Genomic DNA, 19,736 nt, shown 5'->3' with positions numbered 1-19,736 from the left:
CGCATTTATATAAAAAATCCAGGTCATTTAGTGCTGAATATCAATCTTTAGACTATAAGGGACTTTTAAAACAGTGGCATATCATTCATTTGTCCATTTTGGGATTAGAAATTCAGACTTTAGCATCTTATATAGCATGCTGTTTTGGTGTTGCATAGTACCCATGTGCATCGATTAAGCAATATGAAGTGATCTTTTTCCATTCAAAATGTTTCACACTGTTTGGACTCTTGTAACTTCATTGTTCCAGCTCTGGGTTTGTTGTCAGGATCTCCTTCAGAAGCCGTCTAGGCAGTCGCAGAGGCCTGGCAGGCTACAGCTCTGTTTCCAATCCACCCTTATCAAAGAGTCATCTTCCAGTATCTGTATACTCTGCTCTGCCTTTGGAGTAGGAGAACGTGCAGATTGCTCTGCTGGAACAGTGGGTAACCTCAGCTAGGTAGAAACTCTATTCTTGTAGTATTAGATCTTTCAGTCATTTGTTTCCAGTACCCCTGACTTCTAAGGTGGCGACACTCGCACCTTATGGTGCATTAGGATTATAGGAAAATAGAGCTAGAAGGTCTCAATGGGTTCATCTAGTCAAGCCCCCTGCTCAAGGCAGGACTGTCCCTAACTAAACATCCCAGCCAAGTGTCTGTCCAACCTGCTCTTGAAAGTTGCAGGGATGGAGATACCACAGCTTCTCTAGGTAGCCCCTTCCAGTGCTTGACCACTCTCAAAGTCTCTCGTAATCTCCAACCTAGCTTTCTTATGTTGCAGCTTGAGGCCAAGCTCCTAGTCCTGTCCCTTACTGTTACAGAGAAAAGCTGATCTTCTTCTTCTTTCCAATTGCCCTTCAGGTATTTGAAGACTTACAAATCCCCTCAATTGTCTCTTTTCCAGACTAAATAACCCTAGTTCTTTCAGGCTTTGGGAAGGCCTTGTGGCTGGCAGATATGCTAGCTTGGAGGTCTGGATACAAGAGGCTTTCCCAGTAGCCTGGTGGTTCCATCTCCTTGTTCACTTGTTGCTCTCCTGAAGGAGGGATCTCCCAAATCAGCTGATGGGACAAGTCCCCTCCTTTTAGCTACAGGTCGGCAGGTGAGCCTGCAGCACAGATTCTTTCTCTTATGGCTGGGAGAGAAACTTGGATAAAGGTACAGCCTTCTCTGGGCATGCAGATCCTCTATGTTTGACACTCTTGCCTTGGAAAAGAGGGCTGCCAGGCCCCGTGGCTTGGAGAATGGACTTTCCAATAGCACGTGAACAGCAGGGGGACACTCGCTCCTCTAAAATAATTGCATCAAAGTGAAATGATTCGTTCGTCCTGCCCTGGATTTCCTGTAAGGGCGGTTCAGCAAAGGTCCCTCGGTCTCTTTGAGAGCTCAGGTCTGAGGGGAGGAATGATTGCAACTTTGATTTGCAGAATAGTTAATCTGTTCGTTGACCTTAAGCAGGGCTTAGTCTTGAGACTTGCTTTTTCCTATCAGACCTGTGGTGTTTTTCTGTTGACTCTTAGCCTGTTTCATGCCTAGGATACATGAGCGAGGTCTCTTTAAAGCATCCACGTGGTGCACTCTGCCTATGTTATGGAAGAACTACAGGCTGAATGTGGCATTGGTTGGTGTGGCATTTAGCAATAAGGGTTTCTCATGGCTGGGGTTCAAGGGCAGCAGCCTGGTCTACAGAGCTGGCAGAGTTCAGCAGCTTGGCCCTTGCTACCATCCCTTCATTTTTGTTTGTTCGATGGGGAGGAATTGCCCTCTGAATCATACCACTGTGCCCAAGAAGCAGGACTGGGGCAAATCATTCTTTTCTGGTCCCTGCAGCACTGAGGCAACAGATTATCATGCAGACTCTCAACGTGGGCACTGACTTCCCTGCCCTTCCCGTATGGCTGAATGGGCTAGAAGGGAGAGGGGATGTCACAGACAGAAAGGGTTGAGACCTCGGTCTAAAGGAAGTGCTACCTAGAGACCCCAGCACTGCTTACGTTCCACCAAATCCAGCAGTGAAGCCACCCCTGAGAGAATGGGGGTGAACCTCTATGGGGGGTAAGTCACAACATTTTGTGCCATCGCTTCTCATCCATCGAGGTAGCTGTTTGCTAAAGGTTAATCAGCTAATACCTGCTCCCCAGTGATATGAGAGCAATAACCACCTACTGGGAGCTACCCTGGGATAGCTGCCCTGTCTATCCATTCCTGATCCAGGTAAAAAGCTCACTGGTAACAAAACCAGTGGACATTAGGATGGGATACAGTGTACAGTAGGATATGTCCATATCCTGTTAGTGACTGCTCAGCTGTCACGGGGCAGGGAGAGCAGGGGAAGCCAGGTGACTGAAGTGTCAAGGGGCTGGGGCTTCTTGCTTGGGCCATAGAAGAGCTAGGTCAGAGCTAGGGGTGGAGGACCCAGGAAGGTAAAATGGGAGAGCAGTATTGGGTAAAAGACTTTTGTCATGCCCATTGCTCTTTCATGCCCTGGCATTTCTCTCCCTGCCTTCAGAAGGGCATGGATACTCCCCCCGTGTATGCAGCTGCCTGTTAAATGTTTCAGTCTGGCAGAGTCGGTTATCTTGCTGTAGGAACAGAAGATACTGTGAAGGACTGAGGCCCCTGCGTACAACCCTGCTTTCTAGCTATCACCATCAAGTTCCCTAATTGGATTTATTCACACATGCTCCAGCTGATAAGCCCCAAGGTTAATAAAAGGGAAAGTGGATTTCCTTAGTTGCCAGTTTCCCTTTTTATTACTCCCACTATTTAGGGGGAAAATGGAGTGAGAGGCTTAATTTTGTTCCTGGCCATAATGTAAAGAAGAGGATTACTGCATTTTCAAACGCTTATCCCTGCTGTCAACAGCTTGGTTCAAATGCCCTAATCCAATTGGTTCCCATCAACTGATTTTTTTTTTTGGTTTTTTTTTCTTTTCTTTTGAAAGAAAAATCTTAATTTTAACTGACTGTGACCTTGACGTTCGGTGTTAAGGAATGTGCTGGAGGGGCCAGTCTTGCGCTGGCAAGGGAAGCACTTCTCCTTTTCACTAATGTAACTCTTCCTTTCTTTAGGATCTCAAAGTGGCTTTCAGCAGGTCAGCAGAGGACGTTTGCTCAGCCTTGTAGCAGTCTGGTAGAGCTGGCAGTGTAGGGCAAGGCAAAGATGAAACCTCAGTGAACCTGGTCTAAATTCCTAGGATTTAGGCTTCTTCCACTGCAGGGCAAGAGTACGTAGGGTGGGAGAGGGGGACACCACAGAGTAGTTGATTTGGGGCAGATCCATACTCATGTACCTCATAGTAACTGCTTTGCAAGGCACATCTTTGAGCTGTTGTACACTACTTGTGTCGGCAAGTTTTGCTGCATCCATCTTTTCCCTTCTCTCATTCTCTACATCAAGGCTGTTCAGCTGCTGGCCCACACACTGCACATGGCCTCCAAGGGGTTAACCTGCACCCCCTCAACTCTTGATCCCAGTCACTGCTGCTGCTCCTCCAGGCTCCCGCTCCCTCCACTGGCTTTCAATGCCTGTCCCCACCCCTGGGTGTGTAGGGCAAGGTGGCACAGTTCATGGGCTGATTCTGACACCGGGCAGCAAGGAGGGCACCTGGGAACCTCGCACGGTGTACCAGCATGGTACAGCGAGGGGAGAGCTTGGCATGCTGTGCAGCGGGGCAGGCACACAGCACAGTGTCCCATACTGTACCATGTGTCATATACGGCCCCATGCTAGCAGATGGCAAGGGCGCTGCCCTGGGGCAGTATGGGACACATGGTGCTATGTGCAGGGTGAGGGGCCACTGACAGGGGTACCCACTCTGCAGTAAGAAGCACCCCCCGCAGCGTTTGGCCTGGGGGATGTGCAGCCCCTGGCCACTCAAGTTCGGCAGTCCTGCTCCAGATCATTGCTGATCCTCTATATGCTGGTCCAGCTGTGGATCCTTGAAGTACCCCATTATGCCCATCCATTAGCTTGTTGAATACAGATCTTTTCTTCATTCTTCTCTTGATCATCTTCTAATCCGCCATAGACATTTACCTTTAACCTCGTAGCTTCTTAACATCACCTTGCCTGGGATTTTGCCCAAGGCTCTTTTAAAGGTCTCTTAGTTCTTCTGAGCCTGTAACAGTTCTGGCCAACTTCCCCAGACAGGAATAAGATGAATGACAGGGTTAGCCCCACACGACCCAGAGGAACAGACAGGAATTAATTCTGCTTGTGTAGGAACTTGTTTTGCTTAATTCCCATGGAGGAACGGGGCTTAGATCACTTGTGGTTACCCGGGCTCTGCCTCTAGGCATAGAAGCCCATTCTGGGACTCAAGGAAGGTCTCTTCCCTAACATGAGTTGTGGCCCAGAAGCTGAAGCCAGCAGACATTTATGACCTGTTACATGGATGGGGCAAGAAGAGGTGCAGATTGAGCATGTCTAAGTTAAACAGTAGAGGGAGCTTTATGTGGGAAGAGACTGGGGTTCTCCATTTGAGAATCCCTTAAGGGCACTGCAAGTAAAACAGCACTATATATGTAAAAGGATCATTCTATTCGCATATCACTTGACACCTGTTTTTCACAGTGTGAACGCCTCTGCATGGGGTGAGCTCGGCCTGGGGACTGCCAGCTCCTCTCCCCATCACTTTGCTGCCCGCTGGTCTGGTAGCTAAGTGTTGCGATTGCTGAGAGGTATCTTTGTTAGCAGCTCAGCCCTTTCATTGCATTCCTCGCATGCTCTTGGCTGGTAACTTGTTGCTTTTCTATTCTGTGCCAGCATCTCCTCTCTTGACACCTCTGTCACGTCTTCTCTGAGTGGAAGGTCTTTCTGGGGCTGAGAGAGAAAATGATTGTCGTTGAGCTTCCTAACCCCGGAGCCCTGCTGATTCTTACAGTCGCCGTAAATGTTTCTGGTGCTTTCGAGACGGCAAGATCTCCAAAGCAGGGAAATTAATGTGGGGAGGAGCTGTTTCTTGTCTAAAGTTTGGGCTATTCAAGCTTCTCGCATTCGCTGCATTGGAGATGGTAAAGCTAGCAGGCCTGTCTTTCAGCAGAGATCTGGACCTGTAGGGCTTGTCCAAACCACCCCTGCAGCGTGTTCTGGCCACGCCAGACCTGAGTACATCGTACCTACTGAAATGCTCCAACCCTAGTTGTTGATTGCTGTGTCTGCTGTCAAGTATCCATCTCTGGCAAACTGCTACCAGGGACTAGCAATCTCACTGTGTACCCATGCATGGGCAAACCCATCCTAGTCAGGCCATACCACAGCCATGGTGTGGACAAGCACATAGAAATGACTTCCTGCCCTTTGGGCAGGGGGCTGGACTTGATGATCTCTCGAGGTCTCTTCCAGCCCTGATGTCTATGAAATCTATGAAAATCTATGAAGGGGCCACATGTGGGTGCTACAAGGGAACAGAGGCTGCCATTTCTTCTCATGGATGATCCAGCACCTATAAGAGACTTGCAGACCCTTAAGATTGTGACTGCCTGTATTCAAATTGGATGTCACCATGATGATGAGACACCAGTCCTGACCTGGGTAATTCTGTCTAGTAGTGCATTTCCATCAAATATCCAGAGGTTTGTCCCAGAGGCAGCAATGTGATGTGAGACTTTGTTTAGCAGGACTCCACTGAAGAAGCATATTGTGTTGAGTAGTTAAAGGTAAAAGAAACACTGGCAGGAGCAAAGACTTGGTAGAGCAGTGGATTCAGAAAGTGCCAGTAGCATGTGCGACCATATGTGGCTTGTCTCAAGGTCACTGCTGAAGGAGAAGAAAGCATTGCGATTCTGGAGGAGCCGGGCACACAGATGATACTAGACTTCTAAGACTGCTAGAGGCAGAGAAGATGGGAGCCTAATTAGTTTCTTGAATCACTGGCTATAAATACTTGTGAATCTTCAGAAGGATGATTGATTTTTCTTCTCTCCTTTTTTTTTTAAGAAAGGTTTTTAGTAGACTCAGTGTAAAAAGTAAATAAATGATGGGATTGGCCAAGCCACAACCCCTGAATAGCTGGGACTGGATAGCAAAAAATATCCTGCCAGCCCTGAAAGAGAGACGAGAGATGGTTCTGGGGACTCGGAGACTTTCTCACCCAGACTTCATACTTCCTAGCCAGGCCAAGTGCTTGGCAAGGAAGGATGCTCACAAGAGCATTTTTGAACTAGAAGGAAAAATGAGCTGGAGATTTGTTCTTTTTCTCTAGCCGAGTTCAGAAGAAAGTTGGCTGGCAGTCACGAGAGAGTGGTTGCCTGGCTGGATGCTTTGATTCAAGGACTCCCACTTGCCAAAAGCAGAGCTTTACTCTTTGCCTAATGTGTATCATTTTGGTGCTGGACAGCAAACTCTGTCCAGCCTCCTTACCACACTGGGGAGGAACAGTCGTTCTTTTTGGATCCCATTCCCACTGCCAGTGTTGATAAACAGTACTTACCCTCAGAAACATTGACGTGCTTTGTCCACGACTGCTCTCAGTTTGTCTAGGGAATTCTGTTAAACTTGCTCCAAAACCTGCTTCTGTGTGGTTCAGGCACATGGGACACTGTTTTTCCAATGCAAGCCTCTGCTTCCACTTAAATGCAGCCCACACTGGAACAGAAGCCATCTTTGCCTGACTTGGCCTGGATGAAACAGGTTTCTTTGCAGTGAATGCACATGCACGGTGGGGATTTTGGGGCATCTAGAACAAGGACGTGCTATTGCTTAGTGTGAGGTGGGGAATGCTTTGTTGTCTTGACGTCATGTGTAGTCTGTTGCTCAGTACCGGAGAGTGATAACAAACGGACAGACGAGGCTAAGCCCTATGCAGTGTGTAGCCCCACGCTTGAAAGATTACAGCCACACGCGACTGACCCAAAGGGCTCTTCTTTCTTAACTTTGGGCTGCACGTAGATAGGTGGCTGTGCCAACAGTCATACTGATTTCAGTGGCTTTTCCATACAGACGCTAACAGTCGGATGCACAAAGGCAGTTTAGGTGCCTGAATACGTTGTACATCTGGGCCTAAATTCACAATGCAAACCAGATAGCCCGAGCATCTGAAAGCAGCTCTCTATGTCCTTTAGCTCCCTGTGGAAACTGGGTCACTGGAGTGCATGGCTGCAAGCTCGGTGTTATCCAGTATGCCACTCTTCTCTCTGATTTGCCTTCAAAGGGACAGTGCCTCACACAGCCAGTGTCACAACCTAGGCTGCTCAGACATTTCTTGTCAGTTTATGTAGCAAGTCTTTGCATATCTTTAGCTAATAGCTCCTGTGGCTTCTCAGCTGCAGAAAGCAGCATGTAGGGAAACCTCCAGCCTTGCTGTCGTGATCCAGTTACTGCTAACAGGGACAGTTCAGCCTGAGATTCAAGGGAGAGGGCAAGCAAGCAGGATCATAGGATCCCAGCAAAGATAAGCATCCAATTTACTCTTGAAGGTGTTCAGTGTAGGTGCTTGAACCACCTCCGCTGGCAGACTGTTCCAGACCTTGGGGGCTTGGACAGTAAAGAAATTCTTCCTTATGTCCAGCCTGAAACGGGCTTGCAGGAGTTTGTGACCGTTCGACCTCGTCATCCCTTGGGGCGCTCTGGTGAACAAATGTTCCCCCAGATCCTGGTGGTCACCCCAATAAACTTATAGGTGGCCATCAGATCACCCCTGAGCCTGCGCTTTTCCAGGCTAAAGAGCCCCATGTCTCTCAGCCTGTCGTCATAAGATCTGTTTTCCTGACCTCTGATCATGCGTGTGGCTCTCCTCTGGACTCTCTCAAGCTTCTCCACATCCTTTTTGAATTGTGGAGCCCAAAACTGGATGCAGTACTCCAGCTGCGGCCTCACTAAGGCCGAGTACAAGGGGAGAATGACATCTCAGGATTTCCTTGAGAAGCATCTATGGATGCAAGCCGGTGTTTTTCATGCTTTACTAGCCGCAGCATGCATTGCAGGCTCATGTTCATCTTGTGGTAATTGATGTTCCCCCCCAAGTCTTTCTTCCATAGTACTAGCCAGCGTAGCACTGCCGAGCCTCTAAGGATGCTGTGGGTTTTTCCTCCCAAGGTGGAGAGTCTTGCATTTTTCAGGGTTAAACACCATCAGGTTCTCGTCCACCCATTTGCTGAGCATGTCCAGGTCATCCTGGATCGCCCGCCTGTCTTCAGGTGTGGATGCTTTGCCCCATGGTTTAGTGTTATCGGTGAACTTGGCCAGTCCACTCCTGACTCCAATGTCCACATCATTAATGAAGATGTTGAACAGTATGGGTCCAAAGACGGAGCCTTGGGGGACCCCACTGGTCACAGGGCACCACGATGAGTGACTGCCATCAGTTACAACCCTCTGGGTCCGACCACGGAGCCAGTTTTCCAGCCAGCAGATCGTGATGGACCCAAGGCCACAATTGGCCAGTTTCGCTAAGAAGTGATCACGGGATACCAGATTAAAGGCTTTTTAGAAGTAAAGATATGACATCAATCTCTTCTCCCTTGTCCTGGTCGTAGAAGGAAATGAGATTGGTCAAGCAAGACCTACCTGCAACAAACCCGTGCTGGCTATCCCTCAGGATGTTGGCATCGGCCAGTCCATTAAGGATAGCCTCTTTTTAATAAACTTTTCTAAGATCTTCCCTGGTTTAGAAGTCAGGCTGATGGAGCTATAGTTAGCCGGATCCACTTTCCTCCCTTTCTTGAAGATTGGCACTGCATTGGCCTTCTTCCAGTCTTCAGGCACTACACCAGGGCGCCAGGAGCTCTCGAAGACTGGAGCCAGGGGCTGGGCTATGACGCTCGCCAGCTCCTTGGGTACCCTGCGGTGTAGATTGTCAGGGCCGGCTGACTTGAAAATATCCAGCCTCTCAAGGTGTTCCTTCATGAAGTCAGCATTGATGGAGGGCAGGGTATCACCCTCACCCAGACCTCCCTGTCCCATAGCAGGCATGGGCGTCCCATCAGACTGATGAAAGACCAACGCAAAGTACCCATTTAATAGGTTGGCTTTTTCTTGGACGTCAGATGGCTTCCACGGTACAGGAAAATCTCAGTGTTCTCCAGAGTCTCACCGTAAATCTAAATTACCAGAGCTGAGAACTGCTCATTAAGAGCTTGTTGATGGAGGACCTCAGTCTCCTGAATATTAAGCGTCAATCCGATTTTCTTGTATGCCTCAGTAAAGACATCAGCAGTTGCCTGAAGGTCTGGTTTCGAGCAAGCAGCATCATCGACATGCCGGAGCTCTATGAGGAGGAAGGAACTTAAGTTCAAATATTACCTCCCTTTCCAATAGTGTGCAGATGAATATACCTATTGCAAGAGTCTGGACAAGTCCAAATGAAGGGAGAGAAATATCCATAAAGTAGAAAGAGCAAAGGCTGGGTCATATATCCTTCCAGATCTTTGCATTTATGTAGTGCATGGATTTCACTTTTGAATCTGCAACCAATACTTAATTCTTGGGAGCTGGGAGGGTCTGAGTGCTGGTGTTTACAGCTCTGGGAGTGTCAGTGCACTGATGCATGATCAGAGGTCAGGAAAACAGATCTTACGATGACAGGCTGAGACATGGGACTCTTTAGCCTGGAAAAGCGTAGGCTTAGGGGTGATTTGATGGCCACCTATAAGTCTATCGGGGTGAACACCAGGATCTGGGGGAACGTTTGTTCACCAGAGCGCCCCAAGGGATGACAAGGTCGAATGGTCACAAACTCCTGCAAGACCGTTTCAGGCTGGACATAAGGAAGAATTTCTTTACTGTCCAAGCCCCCGAGGTCTGGAACAGTCTGCCAGCGGAGGTGGTTCAAGCACCTACGTTGAACAACTTCAAGAGTAAATTGGATGCTTATCTTGCTGGGATCCTATGACCCCAGCTGACTTCCTGCCCTTTGGGCAGGGGGCTGGACTCGATCTCCCGAGGTCCCTTCCAGCCCTAATGTCTATGAAATCTATGCTTCTGCTAGTACTTAAAAAAAACAAAACAGAGGTTCCTGGAGAAAGGAGGGTTTTGCTATTCTGTTGAGGGTCAGAACAATGCCAGATTTGGGTCAGGAAGGAATTTTACCCCTAGGTCACATTGGCAAGGACTGTTGGGCATTTGACTTGTGAAGCATGGAACATAACACCTCCTGGGTTTTCTCTTGGGGTCCTCTACTCGTATGTTAACCAGCTACTTCCCTGTTCTTTGTAGTAGTGGGGCATTGGCTATGCCCCTGTCTCACCTGCTTTTGCCATGGCATGTCTATAGGGTAATGGTGGTGTTGCAGATGGTCCTTGTAGTTGTGTGTGAGGGTTTGAAGTACAGATTCTGGGGATTCCCTTGGTTCATGATCACCTGCAGATACAGGAGATTGGACTCAGTGGCCCAGGAAGTCTCTTCTGTTCCAGTGTCAGAGGTGAAATGACTTGCCTAAGGTCATTCAGCAAGGCTGTGGCCAAGCAAAGATTGGGGGACTGGCTCCCAGACAGAAGTTCTTGTGTACAGGGTGGGGGGGCATGATAAAAACTTTCAAATATTGCTGGGCTGCTATAAAGAAGAGGGAGAACATTGTTCTCCATTGTCACCAAGGCCTGGACATGTGGTAGTGCTTTCAAACTGTAGGTAAAGCACATTCAGATCAAATCTGAGGAAAAGTTTCCTGTCTATCAGAGAGGACATGGAACAGGCTGCCCAGGGAAGTGATAGAGCCTCACTGGAGTGCTTCACATTCCTAGAAACAGCTGGATAGGACGGGCACCCATCTGGGGTGGGTTATGCCTAATAACTTCTATGTCTGTGCATAGGGTTGAATCAGGTGACCTTTGAGGACCCCTTCCACCCCTGCGCTTTCTAGTCTTTAAATGGCTTGTTTAGCTGTCACGGTACAGGTAGGGCATTTGAACATGTCTACCCACGTGTTACCAATAATCTGCCCTTCCTAGAGTCCTGGCACTAAAAGCCACGCTTGGGCGGAGTCGGGATGTGTTGCTGGAACCAGTGCTCGTGTAGCTGGTACAGAAAGCACCTGAGCTGGTTCTGTTTGTCCTGCGGAAGCTGGAACTTGTTCTTCACATGCGGTGACGTTTCTCACTTCTCCCTCTCTCTGTTTTGCAGCTTTTCCGACGTGTGGCAGCTGCCTTGCCTGGAATGGAAAGCACACAGGACAAAAGCAGAGAAGACAGTATCCTTTTTGTGTTCCTGCTGTCATTGTGTTATGGAAACTCATGACTGGGCACTGAGCATGGGCAGGATGCAGCCCCTGAGCAGCGGAGGCTGGTGTGGGGGAGAGGAATAACGTCTGCCCTGTAGACCCTCAGCCTAGCTATTGTTAGTTGGCTGGTTTCCTGTGGGCTTTCTACAGAAGTAAGCCATGAGAGGGATAGGAGCCCACATACTTGAGTTCAGTAAGCATGGGCCATGCTTTTAAGCAGTGCTGGGGAAGAAATTACCTGGCCAGCTATAGAACAGCTGGAGGGTGCTGAGCCTGGGGTTTGTGGTGGAGTGGAGGGACTGAGGTCTGCTGTACGATGAGTAGAGAGGTAGGAACGGTCATGCTGTTGAGGTATCTAGAAGTGAAAGCAAGTATCCCACTGTAGGACGGGGGAGAGCAGTGGGGAGATGAAGAGGTTGGTGTGGTCAGCTGGACAGGTGAGGGAGAACTAGTGAGTGCGTGAACAGCTGGGATGTGGGGGCCCAGCAAGGACGAGCCTACATCACACTGGTTGTAGACAAAAAGGTGCTCGTCTGTGGGTTGCAGCTACTACAACACACTGTGGTGTGTTAGGGAATCAAGAGCTTTGCTCCCACTGCAGGCCACCGACTGCTTGATCTGGGCTGATTTTATTAACAGGAAGGCCAGTGCTAGAATCACAGTCCTCCCGTGGGCCTTCCTGCTGACACTGCCTCCACCAGGGAGTCGAATGATCCCTCTCTAAAGGGAGAGAGCAGCGAGACGGCTTCCAACAGGAGCATTGTGCAGAGTGCAGATAGCAAGGCGGCTCCCAGCTCATTGCATTCTCTTGTAAAAACAGGTCAGCATCAGTGATGGAGGGACAGTTTTCCATGGGCTCCTGTTAGCAGCACGCTGTCAGTTCAGGAACCTCAAAGCTGTGCAGTTTCATGTCCACAGCTCATCTGCATGCTGGTGGCAGAGCTGTGGATTTAAGTATCTTCATTAAGCAGCTCTCTCTTAATACAGTCAGGGATTTAGAGACTCTAAAACTACACAGCATCTGTAACAACTCCTCTTCAGTTCTTTGCTTCCCACTAACCTCCCATTCCTATTTGTTTGCCTCCGTCCCTTGCAAGGGGGAAGCTGCAGTCCCAGGAATAGATAAGCAATGCTGGCTTACACTAGCGATTTGCTGCTATGGGCTCGCTGATAAGAGAAGTATTTGAGGCTCGCACTGAGCTGACAGCTGCCGTCCTGCTCAGCGGTCGGCATTCAGAGCTGGAGCCCCACACACAGTGTGACCGCAGCGCATCGTGCTTTGGGGATCAGCAGGGCAACAAAGAGAACAGCTTATCAGTTGCTTCTTGTTATCGGGCAACAAAGAGAACTGTTTTTGAGTGGAAGATGGGAACAGCCTTGTGCCACAATCGGATATCAGCTGTCGTTGCAAGGCATAGGGAGATGGAGTGGGGAGAGCAGTCTGGTTGCAGGAGGGGTTACTGGTTACTTAGCCCAAAGACTGTGAATGCAGCTTATCCAAGCACATTGGATGGGAACGTAGTGCAAGGGGTGAAAGGGCTGCAGGAGCATTTGGAGGGGTGTACTGGGAGAAGAGACAGGAATAAGCCCCTGGTGGGGGGGTGGGACACAAGAGGATTGAGTAGACAGTTAGCAATGGATGGTGCTTTGCTGTCCGCGCTGAGAGCAGGGCCGTGGATACTCTGGCCAGAGGGATCTGCCTTGTGGGACTGAGTGGATCTTCCTGGCCCAGAGCCAGGCATGGAGAAGGGGAACCACAGGAGCTGCTCCCTAGTCGGGTAATGGGTGATGATAAGCGGAGAAAATAACGATGCTGGCTGTCCTTGTCTCATTTGCCCGGCTCCTAGCCATCGCCAGGCCTTGCTGCTCATTTAGCCGGCCAGTCACTAGCCATCGTGGAAAGCAAAGGCTGTAGTGTTTATTCCTACCCTGCCTGTTTGAGGTGTCTGTCTCCTGGGCTGCTGTCAGTCCCTCACTCGAGTGGCGCTGTGCAAAAAGACCCTTGATCTCCCGCTCTTCTGATCTCTCAGGCAGGAAGGGGGTTCAGAGATGCTAAAGCCATGACACCTGCTTAAGAGTTTGCCAGGGCAGCCCCGGGTGCTAGGAGCACATCCTCACACAGCTCAAAGGTCCACGTGGGCAGAGCAGGCTGATTCCTGCAGCCAGTCGCAGCTGCCCGAGGCACTCTGAACACCCCGCCTAGAAATAGAGCAGAAAAGCCTGTTAGGAGAGGGGCTGGCTTGTGACCCCGCCGCGGTAACTCTTGGACTTCTCACCCTTTGCCTTAACTCCTCTCCAGTGATCGACATAAAACTGGAAAAGCCTCAAGAGCAGCCCGTCAGCGAAGGAGGCTGCTCCTGCTAATACTGTGCGGCTTGTCCCATCTTCTCCAGAACATCACTGCTTCCCCCTCCCCTTGACTCTCCATTGACTGCAGTGTGAATATTGGCTTGAACCTCCCCCCTTTCGGTAATACCGTATCGCAGTTCATCATGGCTGGCTGTCTCGTGGAGATGATCTCTTTGCTTCCCAAGCGCGCACACACGCACACCCATACAAGAAAATGTCAGTGTCTTCATTATTTATAAGAAAAAACAAAAAATAAAAGCCAAACTATTCCAGTATATTCCAGTTATAACTGTAAAAAAACAAACAAAAAAGCAAACAAAACCCCCCCAAAAAAGATAGGTACAATTTCTTAATCTTTGTTCCTTATTTTTTTTTAACATTATGATCTTGCACTTTGAGATGATGGAACATGGAGTAAGTTTCTTTTTTGGATTGGACGTGGTTGAGAAAGACATGCAAAATTATAACACTTTGCATAGCCCACCTGTTTGACTTCTCTAACAAAGCTGGAAATGGCTAGAGCACAGGCAGAGATGATGGATGGAGGGACAGAGGCTGTCCAAAAAAAAAAAAGGAGAGAGAAAACCCCCCAAAAGAAACAAATTCTCACTCTCTAGAAGGGAGATGCCCTGACCTGTTTTCAACCCGCCTGCCCAGGCATTAGCAGGGCGTTGCAGCTTGAAAGACGACTGGCTCTCTAATTGAGTCACGACCGCATTTCCCACTTCCCAGGGGATACGTGGCATTTGAGGGGAGGGGAGCCCACCCGCATTACCGAAACACACGCAGGACATGAGGAATCAGATGTTTTGGCTGCATGATGAGTTTTAAAAGCTAGTTGTCCCGTCCCCTCCCTTTTATGTAGGACTCCAATAAAGTAAATTATTACTTGAGAGACTGGAACACGGCGTTTCAGTCGTGGGGAGAAAATGGTGTTTTTAAAGATAGGGGAGATTTGAAGTCAGTGTGGCACTGGCACTACTATTTGCTGGGGTAGATCAGGATCTCTACATTGAGCTGAAATATGGACTAGCCTTTGGTTTAACTAATAGATATACAATAATGTACAGTGTATGGATGGGGAGGCGAGGAGATGGATGAAGGAGTGGCATCTGCTTTTCCTCGTCATGGTCTGAGGTAATGGCGTGGTGGGGGAATGGTTTATTCGTAGGAACAGGCATGAGAGACGCTGGGGAGAAGGAAGGGCATTGCATAGGATGGAAACAAACACGCAACGATGCAGATTTTATGCCTTTTTATTGTTTAGCATTTTTTTTTATGTTGGGTCTTCCAGATTGGTTTAGTGGGTTATGTTTTTTTTTTTCCTCCACTAGCTCTGTATAGTTTGGTTAAAAACTAGTAATTTAGTTTTATATTTAACTAAGCTCCAATTAACCGTTCTTCTTAGGTGATATTTATTTCTATGCTTTTTTTTTTTATTGCTATTTTCAGTGTTTTTTGTTTTTGACCGAGGAGTCTGTTTAGAGCTTTGCCAACGTTGCAAGTTGTAGCTACCTGAGAAACACTGAGGAACAAACACACTAGGAGTTTGCACCCTTTTAATCTTGACTAGTCATTGTGAAATTGCTGTGTAAGTTAATAAACACACTTGTAAATACATTGTTTGCAGGGTGAGTGTTGCTGAGTTACAGTGCAGGAAAGATTGCTCAAGTCTCCGCTGTGAGCATTACTTAATGAACAAAGCCTAATTACAACACATTCAGACTCTCCCTCACTTACCCATCACCCCCTGCCTAAGATCACCTGTGAAGGGGAGGGGGAGAAGCAGGCAGGTGTCCTCTCGCCTGGAAATGGGTAGATGACATCTCCATTCAGGAGCTGAATATCAAACCACAGCCTGAGCTGGGTTTCCAATAACTCTGCATACCAATAACTTACCGTTAAAGGCAGGCTGAGATGTAAAGTGCTTTTATAATGCAATATTAAAGGCAATTTTTTTTTGACGTGGCATGTCTTGAAATAAACATCAATGATATGTGACGAAGGATCGTTCTTTCTTTAAAAGAAATGGATGTTGTGGGGAGGGCAGCCGGGCTGTTCCCCCCCCCCCCATTGTGCTATTCTGGACTGTGCAAAAATGATTTGGCTCAATAACTCTTCTTGTTCCGTCGTCTTTGGCTTGAACTCTTAAAGCAGCTCATTTTGTTCATCGTTAGGATTCTTTTTTTAAAACCAACAAATTATTTTTTTTTGGCTCCCAATAAAATGTAATTAAACACTAAAACAAGACGCTTTGGCCAAATCTCATTTCCCTGTAGTTCCAGGCTGGAGAAGTTTTGACTTTGTAGTGTCCTGGCTTGTCTAGTGGTTGCTCAGACAAGTCGACCATACTCTGAGTAGGCCTGTTATGTGTGATGGGGTCTCAGCTGCTCCCCTGAATAACTGTTTTTGGAGAACAGCCCAGTAGGGCTCTTGTCTTTTCTAGAAAATTTAGAACAGGATCTTACATTGCGGATAGCAGGACAAGTCATGACGATGGCGTCTCTCCATGATGCGTTGAATGTGTGGCTCCACATAGGCAGGACGAGCCAGCCGCATGCTTCATACAGTTGGGTTCTGCAACTGGGTCCTGGTCTAATGGTCCCCACTTTTGCAGTGACGCACGCTGAAGCAGGACGCTTGGTCTCAGTAATAATTCCTCATTCCCACTCTCTAACTTTGTTTGCGCCCCTCACGCTGCCCGTCGAACAATGGTAAGACCTGTTTTTTAACTACAGTTTTAAAACTCTTTCTGCTCTGTTTCTTTTTCTCACCACTTGGGCTTGATTGGTTTACAACACGTGATACAAGTGTCCATCCTGATACAAAGCTGAATAAATTGTAAGGGGGGGGGAGACCAGGTCATCCCCCCGCACCAGGATCCATGATGGTCCCAGGGGAGGTGCAGCCAGGCCTAAGGTCAGTGAGGATCTAGTCAGGGAACTTCTGGAGGGACTGGACATGTTCAAATCAGCGGGTCTGGACGATCTCCAACCCCGAGTGCTGAGGGAATTGGCTGCGGTCATTGCGGGACCCCTGGCACAGCCGTACAAGCACTCGTGAGGCTCTGGTGTGGGGCCAGAGGACTGGAAGAGGCGATTGTGGTTCCCATCTTCAAAAAGGGGAGGAAGGAGGACCCAGGAAATTATAGGCCTGTTAGTCTTACCTTGCTCCTGGGCAAGCTTTTTGAGAAAATTATCCAGGTGCACATCTGCGAGGGGCAAGCAGGGGAGTGTATGCTTAGGGGTAACCAGCACGGGTTCATTAGCGGCAGGTCCTGTCAGACCAACCTGGTGGCCTTCTACGACCAGGTCACCAAATCCTTGGATGCAGGTGTTGCGGTTGATGTAATCTTTCTGGACTTTAGGAAGGCCTTCGACACTGTCTCTCACCCCATTCTCATTAAAAAACTGGTGGACTGTGGTGTCGACACACTCAAATGGGCCGCACCCAGAGAGCGGTGGGGGACGGGTCGTGTTCGGCCCGGAGGGACGTGGGCAGTGGGGTCCCCCAGGGCTCGGTCCTCGGGCCCGCACTGTTCAACATCTTCATCAGCGACTTGGACGAGGGGGTAAAAAGCACCTGTTCAAATTTGCTGATGACACTAAGATGTAGGGGGAGGTGGGCACGCTAGAAGGGAGGAATAGGCTGCAGTCGGACCTAGACAGGTTACAGGGGTGGCCGGACGAGAACGGGATGGGATTCAACACCGACAAGTGCAAGGTGCTGCACCTGGGGAGGAACAACCGGCACCATGCCTACAGGCTGGGGAACTTCCTTCTCGTCAGGGCAGAGGCAGAAAAGGATCTTGGAGTCATCACTGATGCCAAGATGAACGTGGGCCGGCAGTGCGGGGATGCAGTCAGGAAGACCAACTGCACCTTGTTGTGTATCCACAGATGCATCTCGAGCAGGGCCAGGGAGGTGATCCTCCCCCTCTATGCAGCACTGGTCAGGTTGCAGCTGGAGTACTGCGTCCAGTTCTGGGCACCACGCTTCAGGAGGGATGTGGATAGCATGGAGAGGGTCCAGAGGAGGCCACTTGCATGGTCAGGGGCAGCAGGGCAGATGCTATGAGGAGAGGCGACGGGACCTGAACCTGTTCAGCCTCCACAAGAGAAGGCCAAGGGGGGATCTAGTGGCCATCTATAAACTGGCCAAGGGGGACCAGCTGGCAATGGGAGTCCCTGTTCCCCCAAGCACTACTGGGAGTAACAAGGAACAACAGCCACAAGTTGACAGAGCAGTTTCAGACTAGACATCAGGAGGCGCGACTTCACGGTCAGGGCGGCTAGGGTCTGGACCCAGCTTCCAAGAGAAGTGGTGCAGGCTCCTACCCTGGGGGTCTTCAAAAGGAGGCTGGATGAACACCGTGCTGGGGGTTGGACTTGATGATCTGCTCAGGTCCCTTCTGACACCACCAACTATGAAACTGAAGAGAAGAGCAGTGGCCGCGCGCTAAGACCCAGCTGGCCCGCCCCATCTTAGCCAGGCAATGTGGGGACAAGTTCCCATGTGAGAACTGTGCCCAGAGGAGCCGGGCATCAGGTTCAGGAGATTTGTGTGGGGTTCGACATCTGCTCACGGGAAAACGCCATAGAACTAGTGGCAGCTCACGCAGCAGGTCTGTAAGCTTTCCTGTTCATGGGGAAAGGGTGAGAGTCTGAGTTGGCATCTTAGTGGGGCTCAGATATCACAGGTGGAGGGAGCCAGCCCTTAAAAATGGGACTTGTGGCATATTCTTAAGGCTGATTGCATGGCAGCATCTCCCATTTTGAACTAGTCGCATGTTGCCCCACACGGATGCGTTGGCGGTATTGATTTAACAGGAAATGTCTCTCTGTTCCCTGAGGCAGGCGTAGGCCCTGTTTCCAGCCCCTATCTTGCTGTGGCCACCACATGTAACCAGCAGCATATGAAAAGGCAAGGTAACGAAGGTGCGCGCTGGTCCCTGTGGGCTGGTTGCGTCTCCAGTCGTACTGAAGATGACTTGTGCAGATCAGCTCCTCATTCGCTGCCCACAAGGATTTCAGCTGGGGAAGTTGGGATGTCCAGGTGGCAGCAGGAGGGAGAGCCCAGGTGCCAGCCCCTTGACTTGGGGCTTTGCAGCCCTCTTGGCTAACTCCTGCTTGGGCACCCTAGCTTCTGCTCATGGGTTGGGACACAGTGTGTGGTCACGTGGAAATTGCTCTCACCACCAGCCAGTATCAGTGGGGGAGCACCTTTGCCAGATGTTTGCCATTGGACTATAGAGACATCCTGAGCCATCAGGCCCAGCCACAGGCAACCACATCCCTGATTCTTTGCATGGCTTCTGATGGACTCTGATTGTTTTGTGGCTGCCCTTGTGCTATGATTTCTTCCCTGGGTTAACAGGCAAGACCCTGGGCATGGACTCCTACTGAAAAGATACTGAGGAAAGGTAGGAGGTGGCACAAGGATGGAGGCATCTATTGTAATTGGAAGATGCACTTAAAAGTGAGTTTGTAAAGCTTTCCTTGACTGACTGGAAGCAGAATCAGTTAGGGTCTAGAGGTGTGTGCAGGGCCTGGCGCAGGAAAGCCCTAGTCTTCATCTGGATTTATATATGATCATCTGGACCAATATATATTAGTCCCTCCTATATATGCAAGTCCAGATTAGTCGTCACTTGGATGTATACATGATAATCTGGACGAATATATATAGAAGGGGCTAATCTATATTCATCCAGATTGTCATATAGAAAGCCCTAGTCCTCACCTGAACTTCATGTGTCAGATAGATAAAAATATATAGGGAAGCTGTTTTCTATAATGCTGATGCTGTTGCCAGGGAAACCAATGCATTGTTTTTAAAAGCTTTTGGGAGCAGAGCTGTTTGCATAGCAGTCTTTGCTCACTGCTGAAGTGATGCCTAAATAGCTGTTGGATCCAACTCTTGGCTTGGTCTGTGGTACACATAACCTTAGCAGTGCAAAGGCTTGAATTGATGCCAGGTTTTAACACGGAGAGAACTGGGGAGTCCCAAGTCTCAGCTGTCAGGGTGAGGCTCAAGTCTGTGCTGATTTGATAGCAGCTTGGGACTGCCGGTGGCACAGCGGTCTCCAAAATGTCCGCTTAGAGGTATCATAGATTCACAGAATTCGGGTCGGAGGGACCCTGTAGCTCTTCAAGTCTGATCCCCCCGCCTGGGCAGGAGAAAAAACTGGGTTCAGTGACTCCAGCCCAGTAGGCATCCAGCCTCCTCTTAAAGCCCCCCCAGGGCAGGAG

The 19,736-nt window shown here is 49.3% G+C and overlaps 1 protein-coding gene across 2 annotated transcripts in view; it reads left to right on the top strand.

Moving 5' to 3' along the window:
- The window catches only part of RAB6A (RAB6A, member RAS oncogene family), an 80,391-nt gene extending 64,901 nt beyond the window's left edge, over nt 1–15,490 (top strand). The window contains exons 7-8 of one of the 2 annotated variants that reach the window (XM_090030795.1): nt 11,040–11,106; nt 13,436–15,490. In XM_090030795.1, coding sequence (XP_089886921.1) covers nt 11,040–11,106; nt 13,436–13,500 — 132 coding nt within the window. In that variant the 3' untranslated portion in view covers nt 13,501–15,490. The remainder of the gene's footprint in view (nt 1–11,039; nt 11,107–13,435) is intronic. The other variant, XM_090030794.1, reaches the window with a different exon arrangement.
- The last annotated feature ends 4,246 nt before the right edge of the window (nt 15,491–19,736 follow it).

This window comes from Crocodylus siamensis, chromosome 1, assembly GCF_052110815.1.
Source record: "Crocodylus siamensis isolate JL-2025a chromosome 1, ASM5211081v1, whole genome shotgun sequence".
Taxonomy (NCBI): Eukaryota; Metazoa; Chordata; order Crocodylia; family Crocodylidae; genus Crocodylus; species Crocodylus siamensis.
Note: the sequence above shows the minus strand (reverse complement) of the source record. Positions and strands in the feature narration are given on the sequence as shown.